General features: G+C 41.4%; 1 protein-coding gene and 1 long non-coding RNA gene across 4 annotated transcripts in view; one reads left to right on the top strand and one right to left on the bottom strand.

Annotated features, from left to right (window-relative positions):
- NUBPL (NUBP iron-sulfur cluster assembly factor, mitochondrial) overlaps nt 1-19,299 on the bottom strand; it is a 69,983-nt gene that overhangs the window by 21,255 nt on the left and 29,429 nt on the right. For all 3 annotated transcript variants that reach the window (XM_077464813.1, XM_077464811.1, XM_077464814.1), the window contains exons 6-8: nt 8,091-8,181; nt 7,904-7,997; nt 904-989 (exon numbers count right to left, since the gene is read on the bottom strand). In XM_077464813.1, coding sequence (XP_077320939.1) covers nt 904-989; nt 7,904-7,997; nt 8,091-8,181 — 271 coding nt within the window. The remainder of the gene's footprint in view (nt 1-903; nt 990-7,903; nt 7,998-8,090; nt 8,182-19,299) is intronic.
- LOC143943207 (uncharacterized) lies at nt 8,176-9,907 on the top strand. The gene is made up of 3 exons (XR_013264892.1): nt 8,176-8,295; nt 8,631-8,718; nt 8,837-9,907. It is a non-coding gene; the product is annotated as an uncharacterized LOC143943207 (long non-coding RNA).

The following is a 19,299-nucleotide window of genomic DNA, read 5'->3' as shown; positions in this document are numbered from 1 at the left end:
TGGGGGGATATCTGCTCTGTCTGCGCGCCATCCAGAATCATGCTGTGCCCCACGACCTGGCACAGGTCCGGCTTCCTTATCCAGCCCCCCTCCTCCTCTGCACAGCATGTACAGAGAGAGAATATCACCCCAACAGACACCACATTCCTCCCCCCCCCCGTGGATGTTCACCATTCCGACATACTTGGGTTTACCTCGCATCGTGATTAGCCATTTGTCTTTCCAATAAATGTTGTCCAAGATGCTACACTTAGAGGTACCTTCCCTTTTTTGTTTTTAGTGTGAATTTAGAAGTCTGTTCATTTTTTTTTTTCAGTCAGCCCAAAGGTTGAATGAAAAAAAAAAAAAAATCTAAGAATGTATGACTAGTGGTGTCCCCATCCTGGCTATGCCGTCTGGCAAAGATTTATAAATCACAGAAGTGGCTAGACAGAATTACAATTCCTTTGGCAGATAAGACAGTTCAGATGTGTATTTTACCTTTGCGTTAAAGCAGTTTGACTGCAGCTCTGTTTTTTTGGACATGGTCAATTACTTTTCTTGCCTGGTTAAAATGAATGTATCCTTATAGTTTAACAAAACATTGAATATTACCAAGCAACACAACTTCAACAAGAAAAATTAGAAGTGTTTCACTCAGCAGGAAGGAATGTAAAAATTATCATTACTGGTATATTGATAAGCGCATCAATATAATTAGAATTTTAGAGGTTCCTTTCTGCTGTGACTCAGTTACATACTTTTACCCCAACAAATTTTTTTTTTTTTTAATGAGTAGCTAAAAAAAAAAAAAAAAAAAAAAAGTACGATGTTGTGAGGTTTGATGCCTCCATCTACATAAATCAACGTTACAACAACAGGATTGGTACAAAAGTAGTGATGAGGAAGTAAAAGTGAACTTACAGGAACATTGACTTTCTTAAACATTTCAGCCCCTCTGCGAGCATCCAGCAGTGCAATGTCCTGGGGAGTGGAGACTATCACAGCCCCTGGGAAGATGAATCATTCAGTTACTTTGCTCCCACTCACTGCCTGGAATGAGATCCCCGCTCCCACTGCCTCTTGCTGAGAACATGTACTGACCAACATGCCGAGTTAGGGGAGGGGAAGACCCATCAAGCTATTAAACGAAACAAATACTACTGCTGCAATAAAAACTTATAATTGCAGCACTGATAATGCTTCATTATAAGCCCATTCAACATTTTTGAAGATAAAACAAGTAAACACATACTGAACATGATCATTTTGCTTTCCTTTTTTTTTAACTTAGGCAAAAAAGACAAAGACCCATAGGGCCCACATAAGAAAGAAAAACACAAAAACTTATGTATGAATACATTTGGTACATCATATCCTATCATATCACAGCAGTATGTATTACTACATGAGAGGAGAGGTTGATGACAGATATTAAGTGCTTTTCCAGAGTCTTTATCACATCAAACTTGGATCATAATTCCACTAAACGTAGTACAGTATACATTCCACTTCCCCATGAGAGCATACCTGACTACGTGATGATAGAGTATATCACGATTCCATGAGACTCGTCGCTTACCATTTTCCTCATTTTACCACAATAAAAACGGAGAGAAAAGGAAAAAAGTAGATGTAGACTGTAGACAAGACAATATAGAGAGAGAAAGAAAGTCAAAGAGAGAGGGGGGGGGGGGGGATGGGGGAGACTCCATGAACATGGAACCACAGAGTGGCTGGGGTATAGCAGGGTTAAAGTTTGGGCTAAAGTGACAAATCGATAACCGTTCCCAGCCGATCAATCCCGGGGGTTGGAAGTCTTTCGGGGGCACAAACAGGTTGTAGGTGAGTGAGAGCGTATGTGGTAGTGCACCAGAGTCTGCGCAGCATTCCTCTATGGTTGTGAGAGGTTGGCTGGATTCGCTAGGGTGTGGTATGGATTGTAAGAGGTGTCGTAGCTGGAGTGCTCTTAGGAAACCCAAGAGCAAAGGACCCGCAGGGTCTGAGTTCTGCTATGGACACACATCTTCCCGTGGTCCAGAAGTGCAAGACTTGGAAGTAGCCTGATCTGATCAGATTCTGAAAAATCGCATGGGGAAGTCCAGGAGTGAACAATGGGTTTCCCAAAATAGGGACTAGAGGCGAGTTCCGGGAGGAGAAAGAGGTCAGATAAAAAGAGATTGGCGCAAATGGACGTAATGGGGCCAATAAGGGGGTGTCGTTTAACATTGGTGGGCAACGATTCATAACATCAAGGTGCTCTATTGAGGTGTACAACACTTTGCGCCTGTTCCAATGAGGCCACAGCTTGGCGTCATAATGGCGGCACCAGTCTATAACCCTGTGTCCACATGCAAGTGCCTTATATCGAGACCACTGAACAGATCATTATCCTGAAAGATCGCTAAGGGATGGAGTGCTGACCCAGCTGAGGAAGGCTGACCTGGATGTTGTCCACTGACCATTTATATATGCTTCATTTCATATATTTTCTGGTAAGCGCATTCAACATTTGGTGACGGGCACTTCACGCGCTTTGGAAAGTGTTGAACCACTGGGGTGTTGTCATCTGAGGACATCTACGTCCGTTATTTGGATTCACCTATGAACTTTTCTTAGATTGGACTCTTTCTTTTTGTCACTTCACACAGCATTTGAGGTCTTATTGCCCAATTGTATTGTTGTTTATATATTTAATTTTATTTAGTATTTTATCTTATGTTAGAGGGATTGGCGCAGCCTTACATATATTTTGTTGCTGTTAGGTGCTATATCGCATTTATTGCTGCTGCCTATTTTGTTAGTTTGTTAATTTCACATTGTTTCTCCTAGCGCAGTCTATACTTTTTCTAGTCTATAAGTCTACTGAGATGTGTTGCATGGTAGTAAGTGTGTATGTCCGGCATCGCCAAGCCACCACGTTGTTTGGGCAGTGAAAGTAATGTGCTGCTTAGCTGTGGTCGTTAACGGGCCCAGATGAATGCTATGAACAGTGAGTGCATCAGTTTAAAGTAACTTGCAGGGATATGGATAGGTAAGGCCTGGAGGAGATATAAATTTTAGGGAGGATGCTCATTTTCAGTATGCTACTGCGGCTGAACCACAAATGGAAGCCAGTGTTCCATGCATCGAGAAGAGTCCGGACTGTTTTTAGAAGAGGGGGGAAGTTGAGGTCGAGGAGTTCGGAAAACTTTGAAGGAATGAAAGTGCCCAGATATTTCAAAGCGGTGTCCGTCCATTTCAATGTAAAGCTTGGAGGTGTAAGATGTGGCTGTGGTATTCTGACCCCCATTGCTTCCGATTTGGTGAGATACATTTTTAGATTGGATAGCACGGCGTAAATGTTTAAATTCATGTAGCAGGTTTTCGAGGGAGATGACTGGTTTCTTAAGTGAAACATCATCTACCTACGCTGATACTTTTTGTTGCGAGTTTTCCACACTAACTTCAGAGATATCAGGGTTGAGCTGCACGTGACACAGAAAAGGTTCTAAAGACAAGGCAAAGTGGAGGGGCGGCAAGGGACACCCTCATCTAGTCCCGTTGTAGTTTTCTCGGACCCCTTCACAATCACCATTGGCCCTAACCCTAGCTGATGGGCCAGAGTAGATGGATGTGTTACAGTTAAGCATATTGCTTCCCAGACCCACATGTTGTAATACCAAGAACATGAAAGGCCTATTTCGCATCTGTCCAAAGAAAAACACATGGAGTTTTAGTGGTGCTGGCCATATGCAATAAATTGGGGACTTTTATCGTGCGGACTCTGGCTTCTGTGAGTGGGACAAATCCAACCTGGTCTAGGTGAATCAGGTCAGGAAGGTGGTGTTGTATTATAGTTGCAATGATTTTGGTGAAAAGTTTAAGGTCGGTATTCAGTAGGGATATGGGCCTGTAACTCCCGCAGAGAGCAGGGACTTTGCCGTCTTTTGGGATTACCGAAATGCGTGCCTGGAGTGTAGCCTCATGAAATGGTTTCCCCATGCCCAGAGCATTAAAAGTAGGGATGCACCGAGAACACACAGCTATTGAAATGAAAGCTGTGATGTTCCCAGCACTATAATGAAACAGGCAGCGGCGACGGCTCTCCTCTCCCTTCACTGGCTGCAATGGGGACACTGGCTGCACTACTGGGGACACAGGCTGGAACACTGGCTGCACTACTGGGGACTATGTCCTCAGTCTCTGACCATCTTATGTACCATCTCAGCAGTCTTTGACCATCTCCTGTACCATCTCTCCAGTCTTTGACCATCTCCTGTACCATCTCTCCAGTCTTTGACCATCTCCTCTACCATCTCTGCAGTCTCTGACCATCTCCTGTACCAAGTCCCCAGTCGCTGACCATCTCCTGTATAAAAATATTTTTAAAAACAGTCACTTTCTGTATCGGTGTTGTTTCGGTATCGGTTTTCGGGATCAAGGAAGATTTATTTTCGGTATCGGTTTCGGCACCAAAAACCCATTCGGTGCATCCCTAATTAAAAGAGTTTAACCATGTGGTTACCAAGGGAAGGGATCAGGGTTTTATAATATTGGAGCATGAAGCCAGTGGGCCCGGTGCTTTCCTTGGTTTAGCATTTCCTATGGCTAGTTGGAGCTGAAAAAAATGTAATGGGGTCCTCCAGTTTACCCACGTCATCCGGTAAAGGCATTTGGGAAGAGGATATGTATTCTTATAATTGCTTGTGGGATGCGGTTGTCGTACGTAAACTATAGAGAGATTCATAGAAAAGATGGAATTCCCGTGTGACATGTTGAGGTAGGGTGGTTTTATGGCCAGAGGGAGGCATAATGTGAAGTATGTAAGATGCAAATTTTTGTGAGCAGAGGGGACTGGGCCAATAGTCTACCACATTTGTTACCTGACTCATATGATCGTTTACGGCAGAACTGGATCGCTGCCTTGGCTCTAAAATGCAGGAGAGTGTTAAGTTCTCTCTACAAAAAGGTAGCTCATGTAGTAGGGAAGTCAATTGAATGGTATATTGCCTTTTGATCCTAGCCCCGTGTTTAATAAGTATTCCTCTGATCTCTTCGTGGGCTTCCCATATGGTGCCCATGTCGCTATCAATAGTGTTAGTGGTTTGGAAGCAATGTCCTATTTCTCTGTTGACGTCTGTTAACACATCTTGTTCCTTGCTTTCCTTTTGTACTCATTAAAGCTATCAAAAAAGGGTTGCTGATTTTTTTTCTTAAAGGATAACTAAACTCAAGAACAAAAAGAACTATATATTGCAGCTTACCATTTTTCGATGTGGTAGGTGCATTTGTGTTCTTATTTTCTCAAGCTAAGAACATTTACAACAAATACACAAAAGTAGTGCAGTATTCTGCTCTCTTCCCTTGAGTTGCACAGAAGAATATCCTAGGTATTCAGCTAAAATTACCAAATTTCCTATCCTCCATGTAATGGAGATGGAGATATGGTCATGTTTTGAGTCTATGCCAGGATAACAGCCTAGGGAGATAGCCATGGCTGCCGGAATGGATACAGAGGAGGAGTGACATAGCCACCCAGGGACAGGAAGGATGTTATTTGCAGGGTTAACAGGTGAAAATAGATTAAAAAAATATTAAAAAAAGAAAACAAATGCAGCTGCCACACCAAGCATTAGTAATCTGCTTGTGGTTCTTGGTGGTTATTGGTGATCACTTACTAGGTGTTACAGTGGCTTGAAAAAGTATTCAAAAAATGTAAATGTATATTATTGGGATTTTATGTGATAGACCAGGGATATGCAATTAGCAGACCTCCAGCTGTTGCAAAATTAGTCCCATCATGCCTCTGCCTCTGGGTGTCATGCTTGTGACTGTCAGTCTTGCTATGCCTCATGGGACTTGTAGTTCTGCAACAGCTGGAGGTTCGCTAATTGCATATCCCTGTGATAGAGGTGAAAGTGGCACATAATTGTAAGGTGGAAGGAAAACAAATGTTTTTTAAACATTTTTACAAATAAAATATCTGAAAAGTGTGGTGTGCATTTTTATTCAGCCCCCCTGAGTCAATACTTTGTAGAACCACCTTTCACTGCAATTACAGCTGCAAGGGTATGTCTCTACCAGCTTTGTACATCTAGAGAGTGACATTTTTGCCAATTCTTTTGCAAAATAGCTCAAGCTCTGTCAGACTGGATGGAGAGTGTCTGTAAAAAGCAATTTTCAGTCTTGTCACAGATTCTCAATTGGATTTAGTTCTGTACTTTGACTGGGCCATTCTAACATGTGAATATGCTTTGATCGAAATCACTTCATTGTAGCTCTGGCTGTAGGTTTAGGGTCGTTGTCCTGCTGGTAGGTGAACCTCCGTCCCAGTCCCAAGTCTTTTGCAGACTCTAACATGCTCCATCCATTTTCCCATCAACTCTGACCTGCTGAAGAAAAGCATCCCCAGAACATGACCCTGCCACCACAATGTATCTGAGTGGTTCAAAGCTTGGGATATGTTTTTTTAACACCTAACCCTGTTTTAAACTTCTCCCTGTCCGGTGTGCTCCTTGGCTTTCATGATGTGGTTTGTTCACTAAAGGTTCTCTAACAAACCTCTGAAGGCTTCAAAGCACAGCTGTATTTATACTGAGATAAAATTACACACAGGTGGACTTTTACTTAGGGGTATCAGAGTAAAGGGGGCTGAATATATTCACTCTACAGATGTGCAAAGCTGGTAGAGACATACCCCAAAAGATTGCAGCAAAAAGGTAGTTCTACAAAGAGGGGGCTGAATACAAATGCACGCCACGCTTTTCACATATTTGTAAAACATTTTGAAAAACATTTATCATTTTCCGTCAACTTCACAATTATGTGCCACTTTGTGTTGGTCTATCGCAATAAAATACATTTCATGACAAAATGTGGAAAATGTCAAGGAAGTATGAAAACTTTTTCAAGACACTATAAGCCTTGCTATACACAGCTCGATTTTAAGCCAGTTCCTGTGAACTGGACAAAATTCAAGCAATGGTTGGTCCTGAGGAAACACCGCCTGACTCAACAAACTACGGCAGAGAAATCCAAGGAGCCAGATGGTAAAAAGTCAGCTAAACAGGGACTGCAGCCAATCAGATGTACTACTTTTTGGGTATATTGACAGAAGAGAATATTCTCTATTTGTCTTTGTAACCATTGTCCCAAAGACCAAAAGTGAGGAAAAATGTACTTTTTTCCTTGGAACAGGAATAAGAGGGAAACTCTCCAATGGGGACACTATGGTATCGTAAAAAACTGTCAGAGAGAGGGTTTCCCTGACGTGTCTCACGTCCTAATGTGTCTATGAGACACTGAAATTTCCAGTTCAGCAGGACTGGTCGAGATTCAAAATGTATGGGAAGGCTAAATGTATCCAAGTTGATTGAGCAACTTGAGTATAACCAGCCTGCAGGATTTTACTTGGGATTATTGCTAGTGGCTGCTATAGCCTTTACTAATAATCATAGTCTTCTCCTGGCGGGGACAGCATCCCCCCCCATCGGGTGAATAGTATGGTTTAGTGGAAGAATTCCTGCATCAACACTGTCTGTGTTGATGGGGGAATCAAGCAAATTTCATAAGAAATTCGCACAGTGTATGGTCGACCTCAGTTCTCATATGCAACTCTGGAGAAGACTCCAAGTGGCTGTGCCAACAGACAGTTGCCACTATCAGGAAGCCAATGCAAAGCAATGATCTTCAGCCAAAAGCTGAAAGGTGTGCCTGTAGACAGGACAGTGGCTTAAAATAGGCTGAAGAAGAACAACGGCATTGAAGTGGGGAAAAAAAAAAAAAAGTAAAAAAACAGTAGGTTATAAAAAAAAAAAAAAAAAAAAAGAAACCTGCCAATTGTTAAGGATACATAGTGCTAGGTTAATTAGCAGGGTTTACATTTAAATTTAATGGGATACATATGATGTACCACAGTGAAGGTCTTTTGTCTGATGCATACCAGAGATTGGGATGTTCTGAGATATAGACAGCTGTACATCCCCAGTTCCAGGTGGCATGTCTATAACCAGGTAATCCAATTCCCCCCAGTCTACCTGTAAAATGAAAAAATGATACATGAAATGCTATATTGTGCCTGTGATACCTTTAACTGGTGGTCTTTAAACTTTATGATCATTGATTCTCACCTGCCTTAGCAACCGCTCTATTGCAGACATAACCATCAAGCCTCTCCACACGATCGGAGCCGTCTCCTCTACCAGGAATCCCATTGACATGCTGGCAGGGACACACACAAAGGAATCATCAGACTGTGGAGCTTTGGGCTTCCATTGACACATACTTAGATACAGCACTAATGAATCATTCTTGTGAATACATCTAAATACATTGGTGAGTCAGATTATGTACAGTATTTGATTTGGCTATGTTCATACTGAGTACATCTGTTTAGCAAATATGTGGGAACATTTCAATTTGTACTTGATTATGAATTTTTTTTTTTTTTTAATCTACGACTGAACAGGTTTATTTATATGTTTATTGGACAAACAGTGAGAAGTGACTCTCAGCAAAAGAAGGAAGAGTCCAAAAAAAATATATAGACTTCATAAACTGGCCATACATGAGTAGAAAGTCATAGAAATGTAGAAAAACAATTTAATGTAGAAAAACATTAAAAATGTTTTACTTTAAAAGTGTTCTTCTCATTTTTTTTTAACCAATAGTGGGGTCAAATCAACGTTCCTGTTTGATAAAAAAGCTAGAAGGAACAGGATGGAAAAAGTTTCCTCGAACGTCCAAATTTCTAACAACGTATGTACCTGAACGACATTCGTCCAGTCATCAAATGTACAAAGAATTTTTGTAAGAATTCTTGTTTGAATGTTCGTATAAAATATCCATATAAAACGTTTGTTCAAAAATCTACCAGTAGGGAAATGGTTGGAGTGCGCACATCAGGGTACCTTACTCAGAGCTGGATCAAGACCACCAAGCAAATGAACAGCTTTGAAAACCTTCTCCCAAGATACCTTCACTACACACTGGCAGAACCCTGGCTATAAACTCTTCCACCTTGTGTATCCTTTCCTTATAACCTAATGGAATGTAAGCTTATTTGCTTTCTACATCCTGTGTTGTATCATATTAGATAGTAAGCTCTTTCATTTACTGTATTCTTCCTTGTATCATAATAGATTGAAAGCTCTTGTGCTATCTGTATCCTCCATCATACCCATTAGACAGTATGCTCTATCACCTTCTGTATGCTCCCCAATAAACAAACAGATTGTAAATGCTTCCACCTTATTTAAAGTAGTTCTAAACACAGACATTTTTTACCTCAATGCATTCTATGTATTAGGGTTAAAAACCCTCTGCAAGCAGATTCCTGTCCAGAACCCCCTTATACTTTCCCTGAGCTGGATCTTGATCGAGCGCTGTGCATTAGAGCCAAAGCTCTCTTGGCTGTCTCTCCTCATTGGTTCAGACCCAGCAGCATAAGTCATTGGCTCCTACTGCTGTCAATCACAGCCAGTGAGAAGGGGACGGGGGTGAGCCAGGAGTGCTGGCGAGGGACCAGAGAAGAGGCTGCTCTGTGCAAAACCAATGCACAAATCAGGTAATTATAGGGAGGAGGGCCGGACATTGCGTAGTTCGATGCGCAAGATTGCAGAGATCTTTCCCCCGCAAGTAGGGTATTCACTCCCCCCTCCCACCTGGGGGGGGGGAATCCGTTCCGCCGAAATTCAATTTCTGGGTGGAACTTTGTTACATATTTTTTTTATTTTAAGAGCATAAATGCAATTTTCTAATTCTTTATATCATATTTTAATTCATGTGTATTTTTAACCACTTAAACCCCGGACCATTTTGCAGCTAAAGGACCAGGCTCCTTTTTGCGATTCAGCACTGCGTCGCTTTAACTGACAATTCTGCGGTCGTGCGACGTGACTTCCAAACAAAATTGGCGTCTTTTTTTTCCCCACAAATAGTTTTCTTTTGGTGGTATTTGATCACCTCTGCGGTTTTTATTTTTTGCACTATAAACAAAAATAGAGCGACAATTTTGAAAAAAAATTCAATATTTTTTACTTTTTGCTATAATAAATATCCCCAAAAAATATATATATATAAAAATGTTTCCCTCAGTTTAGGCCGATACATATTCTTCTACATATTTTTGGTAAAAAAAAAAAAAAAAAACACGCAATAAGCGGTTATTGATTTGCAGACTGAATAGGGGATAGTTCTATGCCATTTCTATTCATATTTTTTTTTACTAGTAATGGTGGCGATCAGCGATTTTTATTGTGACTGCGACATTATGGCGGATACGTTGGACAATTTTGACACATTTTTGGGACCATTGGCATTAATACAGCGATCAGTGCGATTAAAAATGCATTGATTACTGTAAAAATGTCATTGGCAGTGAAGGGGTTAACACTAGGGGGCAGTGTAGGGGTTAAGTGTGATCTAATGTGTGTTTTTTTAACTGTAGGGGGCGTGGCTTGGCGTGTGACGTCACTGATCGTCTTTCCCTATGGCAGGAAACAGACGATCAGTGACAAGCTCACTAGGAAGCACGGGGAGAGGTATGTTTACACTTACCTCTCCCCATTCTTCAGCTCTGTGACCCGATCGCGGGAAACTGGCGGCGATTGGGTCCCGCGGAGACGGAGCTCAGGACCGGCTCGCAAGTGTGCAGCCGGCGGCGCGCACATGAGCCACGGCTGGGCTCTTAAAGGGCAACGCACTTGTACGTGCTTGTGCCCAGCCGTACCATTCTTCCGATATATATCGGCGTGAGGTGGTCCTTAAGTGGTTATAGTTAAAGTAAAACAACAACATGCCAAAGAAGACAAGAGAGAAAGATACAATTCAATTCAGCTCAAAAAAAATTAAAAATCAGTCAGCGTCACATCATCTATATTACTTGGATATACAGCCCATAAAATTAGTTAGTTCAATCAGAACAGATGAACAAATAGCCTGTAAGGCTGGAACCATGGAACAGTCGTTGAATCACAAATCAGTTAAATAAAGACAATGAGAAATCCAGCCGGGATCATATATACGATCACATTTTCTCATGGCATTTTACAGATAGTAATTGTGTTTTTCATATTCCATACACCGATTTGGTTCTCTTTAACCATTCTTCTATAGTCGGGCAGATGTAGAGACCCATTTGATGGCCAACAATCATGCAGCAAAGAGTGCTCTAGAACTGTCAGAGATTCATATTTATCTAGAAATATTTATCTCAAATATTCTCCAGGATACAGTTAACAGGGTCTACCACCAGTAGGGCAGCAATTATACGAGTCAGAGTTTTAATAAATTCTGCCCAGTATCTTAAGTTTAGGACACTGCCATAGGAGTTATAGACTAAACCCCTTGAGTCTATTATCTTTATAGTCTAATAGACTGAAAGATCTTCTACGTTTTGTTTTGTTTGCATCTAGTAAATCCACATTGCAAGAAAGACACATTTTCGTTCCTCCCGTAGAGCCCTTTCACACAGCCGAGCCCATAGCGTCGGCGGTAAAACAGCGCTATTTTTAGCAGTGTTTTACCATCGGATTTGCATAGCATTTTGGCCACTAGCGGCCGAGAAAGGGTTAAAACCGCCTGCAATATGCCGCAATAGCGGCGTTTTGCCGGCGGTAATGCAGCGCTGCCCCATTGATTTCAATGGGGAGCAGCGGTAAATACACCGCTCCTTTACCGCTCCAAAAGAAGCTGCTGGCAGGACTTTTCCTGACGTCCTGCCAGCGCACCACTCCAGTGTAAAAGCCCTCGGGGCTTTCACACTGGAATGAATGGTGCAGCAGTTTGAGGGCAGATTGCAGGCGTTATTCCTAACGCTATAGCGCCTGCAAAACACCCTCGGTGTGAAAGGGCTCTTATACTCTACTAGATTAGAGGACCTCCTGCTCTAAAAGCTTGTACGTTCTACTATGTTCTGTACCCATCCTTAAACCCAAATAAACTGTAAACTCTTGTACACACGGTCGGACATTCTGACGGAAAATGTCCGATCGGACCATGTTGTTGGATAATCCGACCATGTGTGGGCTCCATCGGACTGTTTCCGTCGGAATATCCGACCGACAAAGTTTTAGAGCTGGGCTATAAAATTTTCCGACAACATGATCCGATCGGACTTTGTCCGATCGTTTGTAGAGAATTCCGATCAAAGTGCCACGCATACTCTGATCAAATTCCTAGACCAAAGCTATTGGCTACTAGACTGAACGTAGTCCCGTCGTAACGAAATAACGTCATCACGTTCTGAACGATGGGATTGTCCGACAACTTTGTCCAACCGTGTGTATGCAACACCAGTTTTGGACAAAATCCGACAGATTTGGTTGTCGGAACGTCCGGCCGCGTGTACAAGGGCTTACACCTTCTGCATCCGCATCCTGCCTTATACCCCCAATAGATCTAAATCCTATGTTCTTCTACCTCATAATGCAATGGACTTTTAGCTCTTCCACCTTCTGTATCCTCCCTTTTACCATTGTATATTGTAAACTCTACTGCTCTTTGTATCCTCCTCTTACAACTCCTAGCATACGCCTTCATTTTATAGATGTTTTTCACAAACCACTAAATGCCCACTTAAAAAAATCTCCTTTAAAAGAAGGCCAGACTGAGCTTTTTAGGCTGGGCTTCTCCTATGGGTCACAGGAGCTCAATTAGTTTTGCACTCCTGTAACCCGATTTCAGCGAATGGTCTGAAGTCCGCTTTCCACGGACGTCAATGGAATCCGTCCAGGCAGCGCGTCATCCCCAATTAGGAAGTCTGGACCTGCCAGGTGCCTGTACTGATGCCTGTCTCAGCCGCTCCCGCCCCTCCACAGCTTAGCACTCCAGTGAGCATGGAGGAGCAGAGCAGGAGAGCTGCTGATTGACAGTCAGTAGCTCTCTGCTCTGGGAGTTGAGAGAACCGAGCTTTTGGTGGTGTTCAATCGATCGGTTCTCAGTGAAGAGGCGGCAGGGGACAGATGCAGCATTGGACCGATGCTACATCCTTCTAGGCAAGTATGAATCTGGAAAAAAAAAAAAAACACATACTTCTCTTTTAATGCTGTGAATGCTGCGTGTCTTTAGGCCATCTCTTTCTTTACGGTCAGTATCTAATGACTGCATATCCCATTGGTGCCTGCAAGCAGTGATTCCTGTACTGACAGCACCTCCTGAAACTCCTCCTCAGCACCTCTGTAGTTCAGAAGATAGGCTCTGTGAATTGTGTGACACAGCAGTGCCTACTCACATGGCATAGTAAATATGTTAAACAGAATGTGTGGAGATCTTCACAATGTAAGTTTACAAACTTCAAGATTGTTCAGATTAATAAGAGTAGGATAGAAATAATTGAAATACAATGTGCAAATGAACATGACATAACATTTTGACCAGAGATACACTTTGACCCCTTTCTGCCCATCCCGATGTCCCTTTAACCACTTAAAGCCCCAGACCATTTTTCTGGCCAAAGACCAGAGCACTTTTTGCGATTCGGCACTATGTCGCTTTAACATGCACTACAGACCATTTTAATTGTGACGTCAAATTTTAAAATCTCCTAAGGCCTCATGCACACTGGACGTTATAAAAACGGCAGTAGCATTAGCAGTGGAACGAGTTGTTCAGCGTTTTATAGAAAAAATTATACTCCCATGAAAGCTTATGGCTCATAAACGCTGAATAGCTGCGTTTTTTTTCTTTTGGCATTTAAGTTTTATTTAATTTTTTAGCTTTTTTCAGAGTTAGAACATTTTTATAGCCAGAAAACTCCTCTCGAAACCCACTAGTTCTGTGGGGTTTTTCCAGCCAGAAAAGACCCCTGCCAAAAACTACTGATAACTGCCTATGTGTGCTTGGACACATAGGATAACATGCTGGAGAGTTTATTGGCTGCAGAAAAAAAAAAACCGCCAGACGCCAAAAACAGCAGCTGTTAAAACGTCCATTGTGCATGAGGCCATATAGTGAGGGGGGTAGCACATAATGAAGCCCCCATTATTGGCTATTAAATCCCCATTGACCACAAAAGGTCAAGCATGCGGGGAATCCTGGAAGTTGTGAAAACCCCAACTCTATTACAGAGGATTTAGAAGGTGGCAGAGCTTACAGCTTATTATGATATAATGGAGGATACAGAAGTTGGAAGAGCTTACAATTTATTTAAGTATAAGCGAAAATAAAGAAGGTGAAAGAGCTTGCAACTGATTAACCTCTTTACTACGTGTTATATGACAATTTATTAACCTTTTTATCAACACATATAAACCTTAAAACCATAAACAATAACATATTTGATTTTTCACTCCAGTAGTATATCATGAGTTTGGAAATTCTAGAGAACTGCTTAAAGTGGTTGTAAGCCCTTACAAACCACTTTGACCTACAGGTAAGCCTAGATTAAGGCTTACCTGTAGGTCCAAGAAATATCTCCTAAACCTACACGGTTTAGGAGATATTTGCCAAAATACAGGCACCGCTGTCCACTGCGCATGAGCCGTAGACAGCGGAGCGCAGACGCACTGAGCGCACCGCTGTCAACGGCGATATGCCGCGAGTGGCGGCTCCCGTGTTCATGCGTGGGAGTGATATCATCGCGTCTTCGCCGAATGTCAGCGGCGGAGCAGCGAGACCCACCGAGAAGATGGATGCTCCGGATTACAGGGGACAGCGGTGACTTCGCTGGCTCCTGTGTCAGGTAAGTCAGGTAAGTACTATGCGATGCATAGTAGTCCATTATGCTTTACCTTTGCAGGGAATCAAAGAGGAAGTAAACCCATCAGGGTTTACTTTCTCTTTAAATAATGCATTACAATTTAACTACACCCATTCAATTTTAGACGACTAAAATTAGTTTTAGTCTACTAAAATTATTTTAGTCAACTAAAATGTACTGGAGATTTAGTCGACTAAATACGACTAAAACAACTGAAGATGAATAAAAATAAAATGCCATTTTAGTCAAAAGACTAAAACCAAATTGGCTGGAAAAAGTAACACTGGCTATTTGGTGTTTATCAGCATTTTTGAGCCATAAGCTTTTATGGGCGTATAGTTTTGGTAAAAAAAAGGAAAAAAACACTACAGCTAAAAAATAGCTGAAAAACACTACTGCAAAAACACTGAAAAACTGATTCTTCAGCTACAGATTTCTATAGCTAATGCTACTGCTTTTTTATAACATGCAGAGAGCATGAGGCCTAAAATCATGGGTTCCCAGCAACCATTTGTCATGGTGTATTGGAGCAGTCTAGAGAGCTGACAGTCTGGGGTTGATTTACTAAAAAGGGGGAGCATGCAATATCTGGTGCAGTTATGCATAGAAACCAAGCAGCTTCCAGGCTTTTTTGTCAAAGCTTAAAGGAGTTGTAAAGCAGAAGGTTTTTTATCTTAAAGCGGGGTTCCACCCTAAAGTGGAACTTCCGCTCATTGGAACCCTCCCCCCCTCCGGTGTCACAGTTGGCACCTTTCGGGGGGGGGAGGGGGAATGGGGGGGGGGGCAGATACCTGTCTAAGACAGATATTTGCACCCACTTCCAGGCATAGACTCCCACGGGAGTCTATGCCTCTTCCTGTCAGCGCGGACCATTCCTATTGCGCTGCGCGACTCGCGCATGCACAGTAGGGAATCGGGAAGTAAAGGCGCAACGCTTCACTTCCTGATTCCCTCTCCGAGAATGGCGGCGGAAGCAGCCGAGAGCCGAGCGGTCGTTCGGTCTCGGCTGCCGACAACGCTGGGCTCCGGGACAGGTGAGTGTCCATTTATTAAAAGTCAGCAGCTGTAATATTTATAGCTGCTGGCTTTTAATATTTTTTTTCCCAGTGAAATCCCTCTTTAATGCATTCAATGCATTAAGATAAAGAACCTTGTGTGTAGCAGTCTCCCCTCCCCAGCACCTACCCTAATTACTTACCTGAGCACCATCTATCTCCAGAAATGTCTAAGCCAGGCTTTCTCAACCTTTCAACCCTAGAGGAAATCCAAAAATTATTTTTTCAGGTCTCAAGGAACCCTTACTAAAACCAATTTATCAGGGGTCAATAGGAACAATGCCCCTGATACTGGTTGCCAAAAGGAACAATGTCCCCCTTAAAGTGGTGCTCAGATTGCCCCCTTAAAGACAGCTAAAAAGATATTTGGAGTCATGCTGCTGACTTTGCTAAGTGATGCTGAACCTTAAACTCTGTAGGCACCATCAAAAAGGTGGTTCATCAGCCACAGCTCAAGGAACCCGAAGGAAACTACTTTTGGGAATTGGTGCCGCGCCGCAAAGTTGGCGTCACACCGATCCAGCATGTGATTTGACATGTCCAATCGCATCAATGTGAACCTGGGCTAAAAAGATTTTCCAGCTAGCATTTGCTGTTAAACAAGTTTTTTATTTACACCTTGGTGTCATGTTCCGCTTTCAAACTGTGGACAAACCAGACAGGCTGTACTGCATGATAAAATATGTCAGAAAAACAAAGATTATAGTACAGCTGCAGAGATTATAGTTTCTTTATGCTCAACTAACTATAGTGACTAAAATACAGACACATGCACCGTAATTACAGGTATTAGGCGCCTGCTTCTATTCAGGGTTTTCTGGTTTACAGATCAATAAAATGTTGCTGTTATTAGCAGATTCTAGGTATGATTCAAACCGCTCATTAAAAAGTACTCATTCATCTCAAATCACTTCCTGAAGAAATATCAATAAGATTTGGACCCAAAAAAAAAAACACAAAAAAAATAAATAAATAAAAAAATAAACACCACACACACAAAAAATAAATAAAAAAAAAAAAAACATACCACACACACCATATTTTACCTAAATATCAGATACCATGCATATTTGATTAAGATTTTTTTTTTTTTTTAATCAATGTTTATTGAAAAGAAGAAGCATGTACAATAAAAAAAACATATGAACCAGCTCGTGGGACATCAATAATGCGCTATTAGCAACCATAGTTCTAGAGAAGGTCCAACACATGAAGGACAAAGCAGTAGAGGTGGGTTAGGAACATGTACCACCTGTAAGTCCCCAAAGTCACAAAGCCAAAGTTATTACTGCAAACCGTCCCAGCTGGGACTCTCAGATCTATGTGTCAATGAAGAGTACATCCACATATTTGTTTAAGCTTTAAACTGCTAATACAACAGTGGTTCTAGAATTCTGTTACAACATAGACAAGTTTCAGCCTCTGGATCAAACCAAGTGCTCCTCTTCTCATGACCTGCACATAGGACTCATTTGCTTACATGTCTGAATGCTTCCTGTATGCCTAGCTTCCTGTTTCCACTTGGAACCCCTAAGGCACCCAGAGATGTAAGAAAATAAATTCTACATGCCAATCATGTGAAATGGATCAGTCAGCTTAATTTACAAAGCAGGAGTAGAGTAGCAGGGTATATATGGGGAAAAGGACAGCCATGCTCTTGGTGGATCCTTGTAACATGACAGTCTCCGGTATCATGGAGGTCTTTGGTAATGTGGAAGTCCCTGGTAATATGGCAGAAAACTCTGATAACATGGTAGTCTCTAGGGACAGGAAGGATTAAAAGCGATGATCAAAAAAAAAAATTTTATATTTAATTTAAATGTGATTTTTTAAATTTTTATCAAATTTATTTTAATAAAATGCTTTATGAGTAAAAATATATCTAAAGATAGTTTTCTATTTAGGACACGTTAATAATTTAGTTTATTCAGCATGAAATTGAGCTTAGTTATGTAACATGAGGCTGTATATTCTGAATATGTATTCTTCTACATATTTTTGGTAAACAAAAAATAAACAAAATCCAAAAAATCGCAATAAGCATATATTGATTGGTTTGCGCAAAAGTTATAGCATCTACAAAATAGGAGATAGATTTATGGCATTTTTATTATAATTTTTTTTTTTTTTACTATAAATGGCGGCGATCAGCAATTTTTATTAGGACTGCGACATTGCGGCGGACAGATTGGACACTTTTGACACTATTTTGGGACCAATGACATTTATACAGCGATCAGAGCTATAAATAGCCATTGATTACTGTATAAATGTCACTGGCAGGGAAGGGGTTAACACTAGAGGGGCGATCAAGGGGTTAAATGTGTGTCCTAGGGAATGTTTCTAACTGTGGGGGGATGGGACTGATCGTTGTTCCTAAGCAGTGGGAACAACAGATCCATCTCCTCACCCGACAGAACAAAGATCTGTCTGTTTACATTTGCACAGGAGTGCCATTCTGCCTCCTTCAATCGACGCTGGGCGGTCAGTAAGGAGTTAAAGAGCACCTGCATGTCAGATCCATCATGGCAGCGCCTGTTAGCGGACATCCACTCACCTGCTACCGCCAAATCCCTCACCTTGTTGTGTTACTGCCATATGATCAGCCATTCCATTAAAGTTAATGGGACTGTCGGCGAGTCAACAACAGGTCAGAGGAGGAGCCGCTGCAGAACAGAGATGACAGTTCTTTTAAAGTTACGATTTCAATCAAGCCCGTTTACTAGTGATTTAAATCAAATCCATCCCATCTAAGGAGCAGAATCGTTTAATCTGGCAGTCATTCAGTACATGGCTGTCACATGGAAGCTGTTAAAATAGATTTCTGGAGGTGTTTGGAAAGGAATGTTTTGGTGAGAGAATTTAATGGGTGGGGCACCTCATCCCTAGTTATAGATAGAAAGTATGAATGTGGGGAAAGTGGGATTATTGCAGTGCCAATTTAAATATAGAGTTATGTCATGAAATGACCAGTATCCCAAGAGTTTGAATATTATGCATAAAAGGATTTTTATAAATACAACAAAGCTTTATTGAAAAAAACATTTTTTTTTAAAATACAATATTCTGTGCAAAGCCAATTATTTAGTTCCTGTAAAAATAATTGGCTTTGCACAGAATATTGTATTTTTAAAAAAAATGTTTTTGTCAATAAAGCTTTGTTGTATTTATAAAAATCCTTTTATGCATAATATTCAAACTCTTGGGATACTGGTCATAACTCTATATTTAAATTGGCACCGCAATAATCCCACTTTCCCTACATTCAAGATTTCTGGAGGTGCTGTAGATACCAAGTGTGCAGGTACAGTAAGCTTGTCTTGTAGGGCCAAGTGTATAGATTCAATTGGTGATATTCATTTGGATCTTCCTCTTTGGCACAACCCTAGGTTTCCACATTTGCTTCAGTTTATAGATTGCCCCTTTTGGGAAATTAAAGATTTGTTCACCTTGGTTAGTGTATATGACAATATTATTCTGCATTCCTTCACAGAGTTGCAGGGGAAATAGGAAATGTCATTTAGGTATCTGGCAACTTAGTCATGCATTACATGTATGATTTGGCACATGCCAGTCGATTTTCCA

This window comes from Lithobates pipiens, unplaced genomic scaffold (assembly GCF_037356315.1).
Source record: "Lithobates pipiens isolate NorthernLeopardFrog02 unplaced genomic scaffold, aLitPip1_a1.2 Scaffold_30, whole genome shotgun sequence".
NCBI classification, from domain to species: domain Eukaryota; kingdom Metazoa; phylum Chordata; class Amphibia; order Anura; family Ranidae; genus Lithobates; species Lithobates pipiens.
This window is presented reverse-complemented; position numbering and strand designations above follow the sequence as displayed.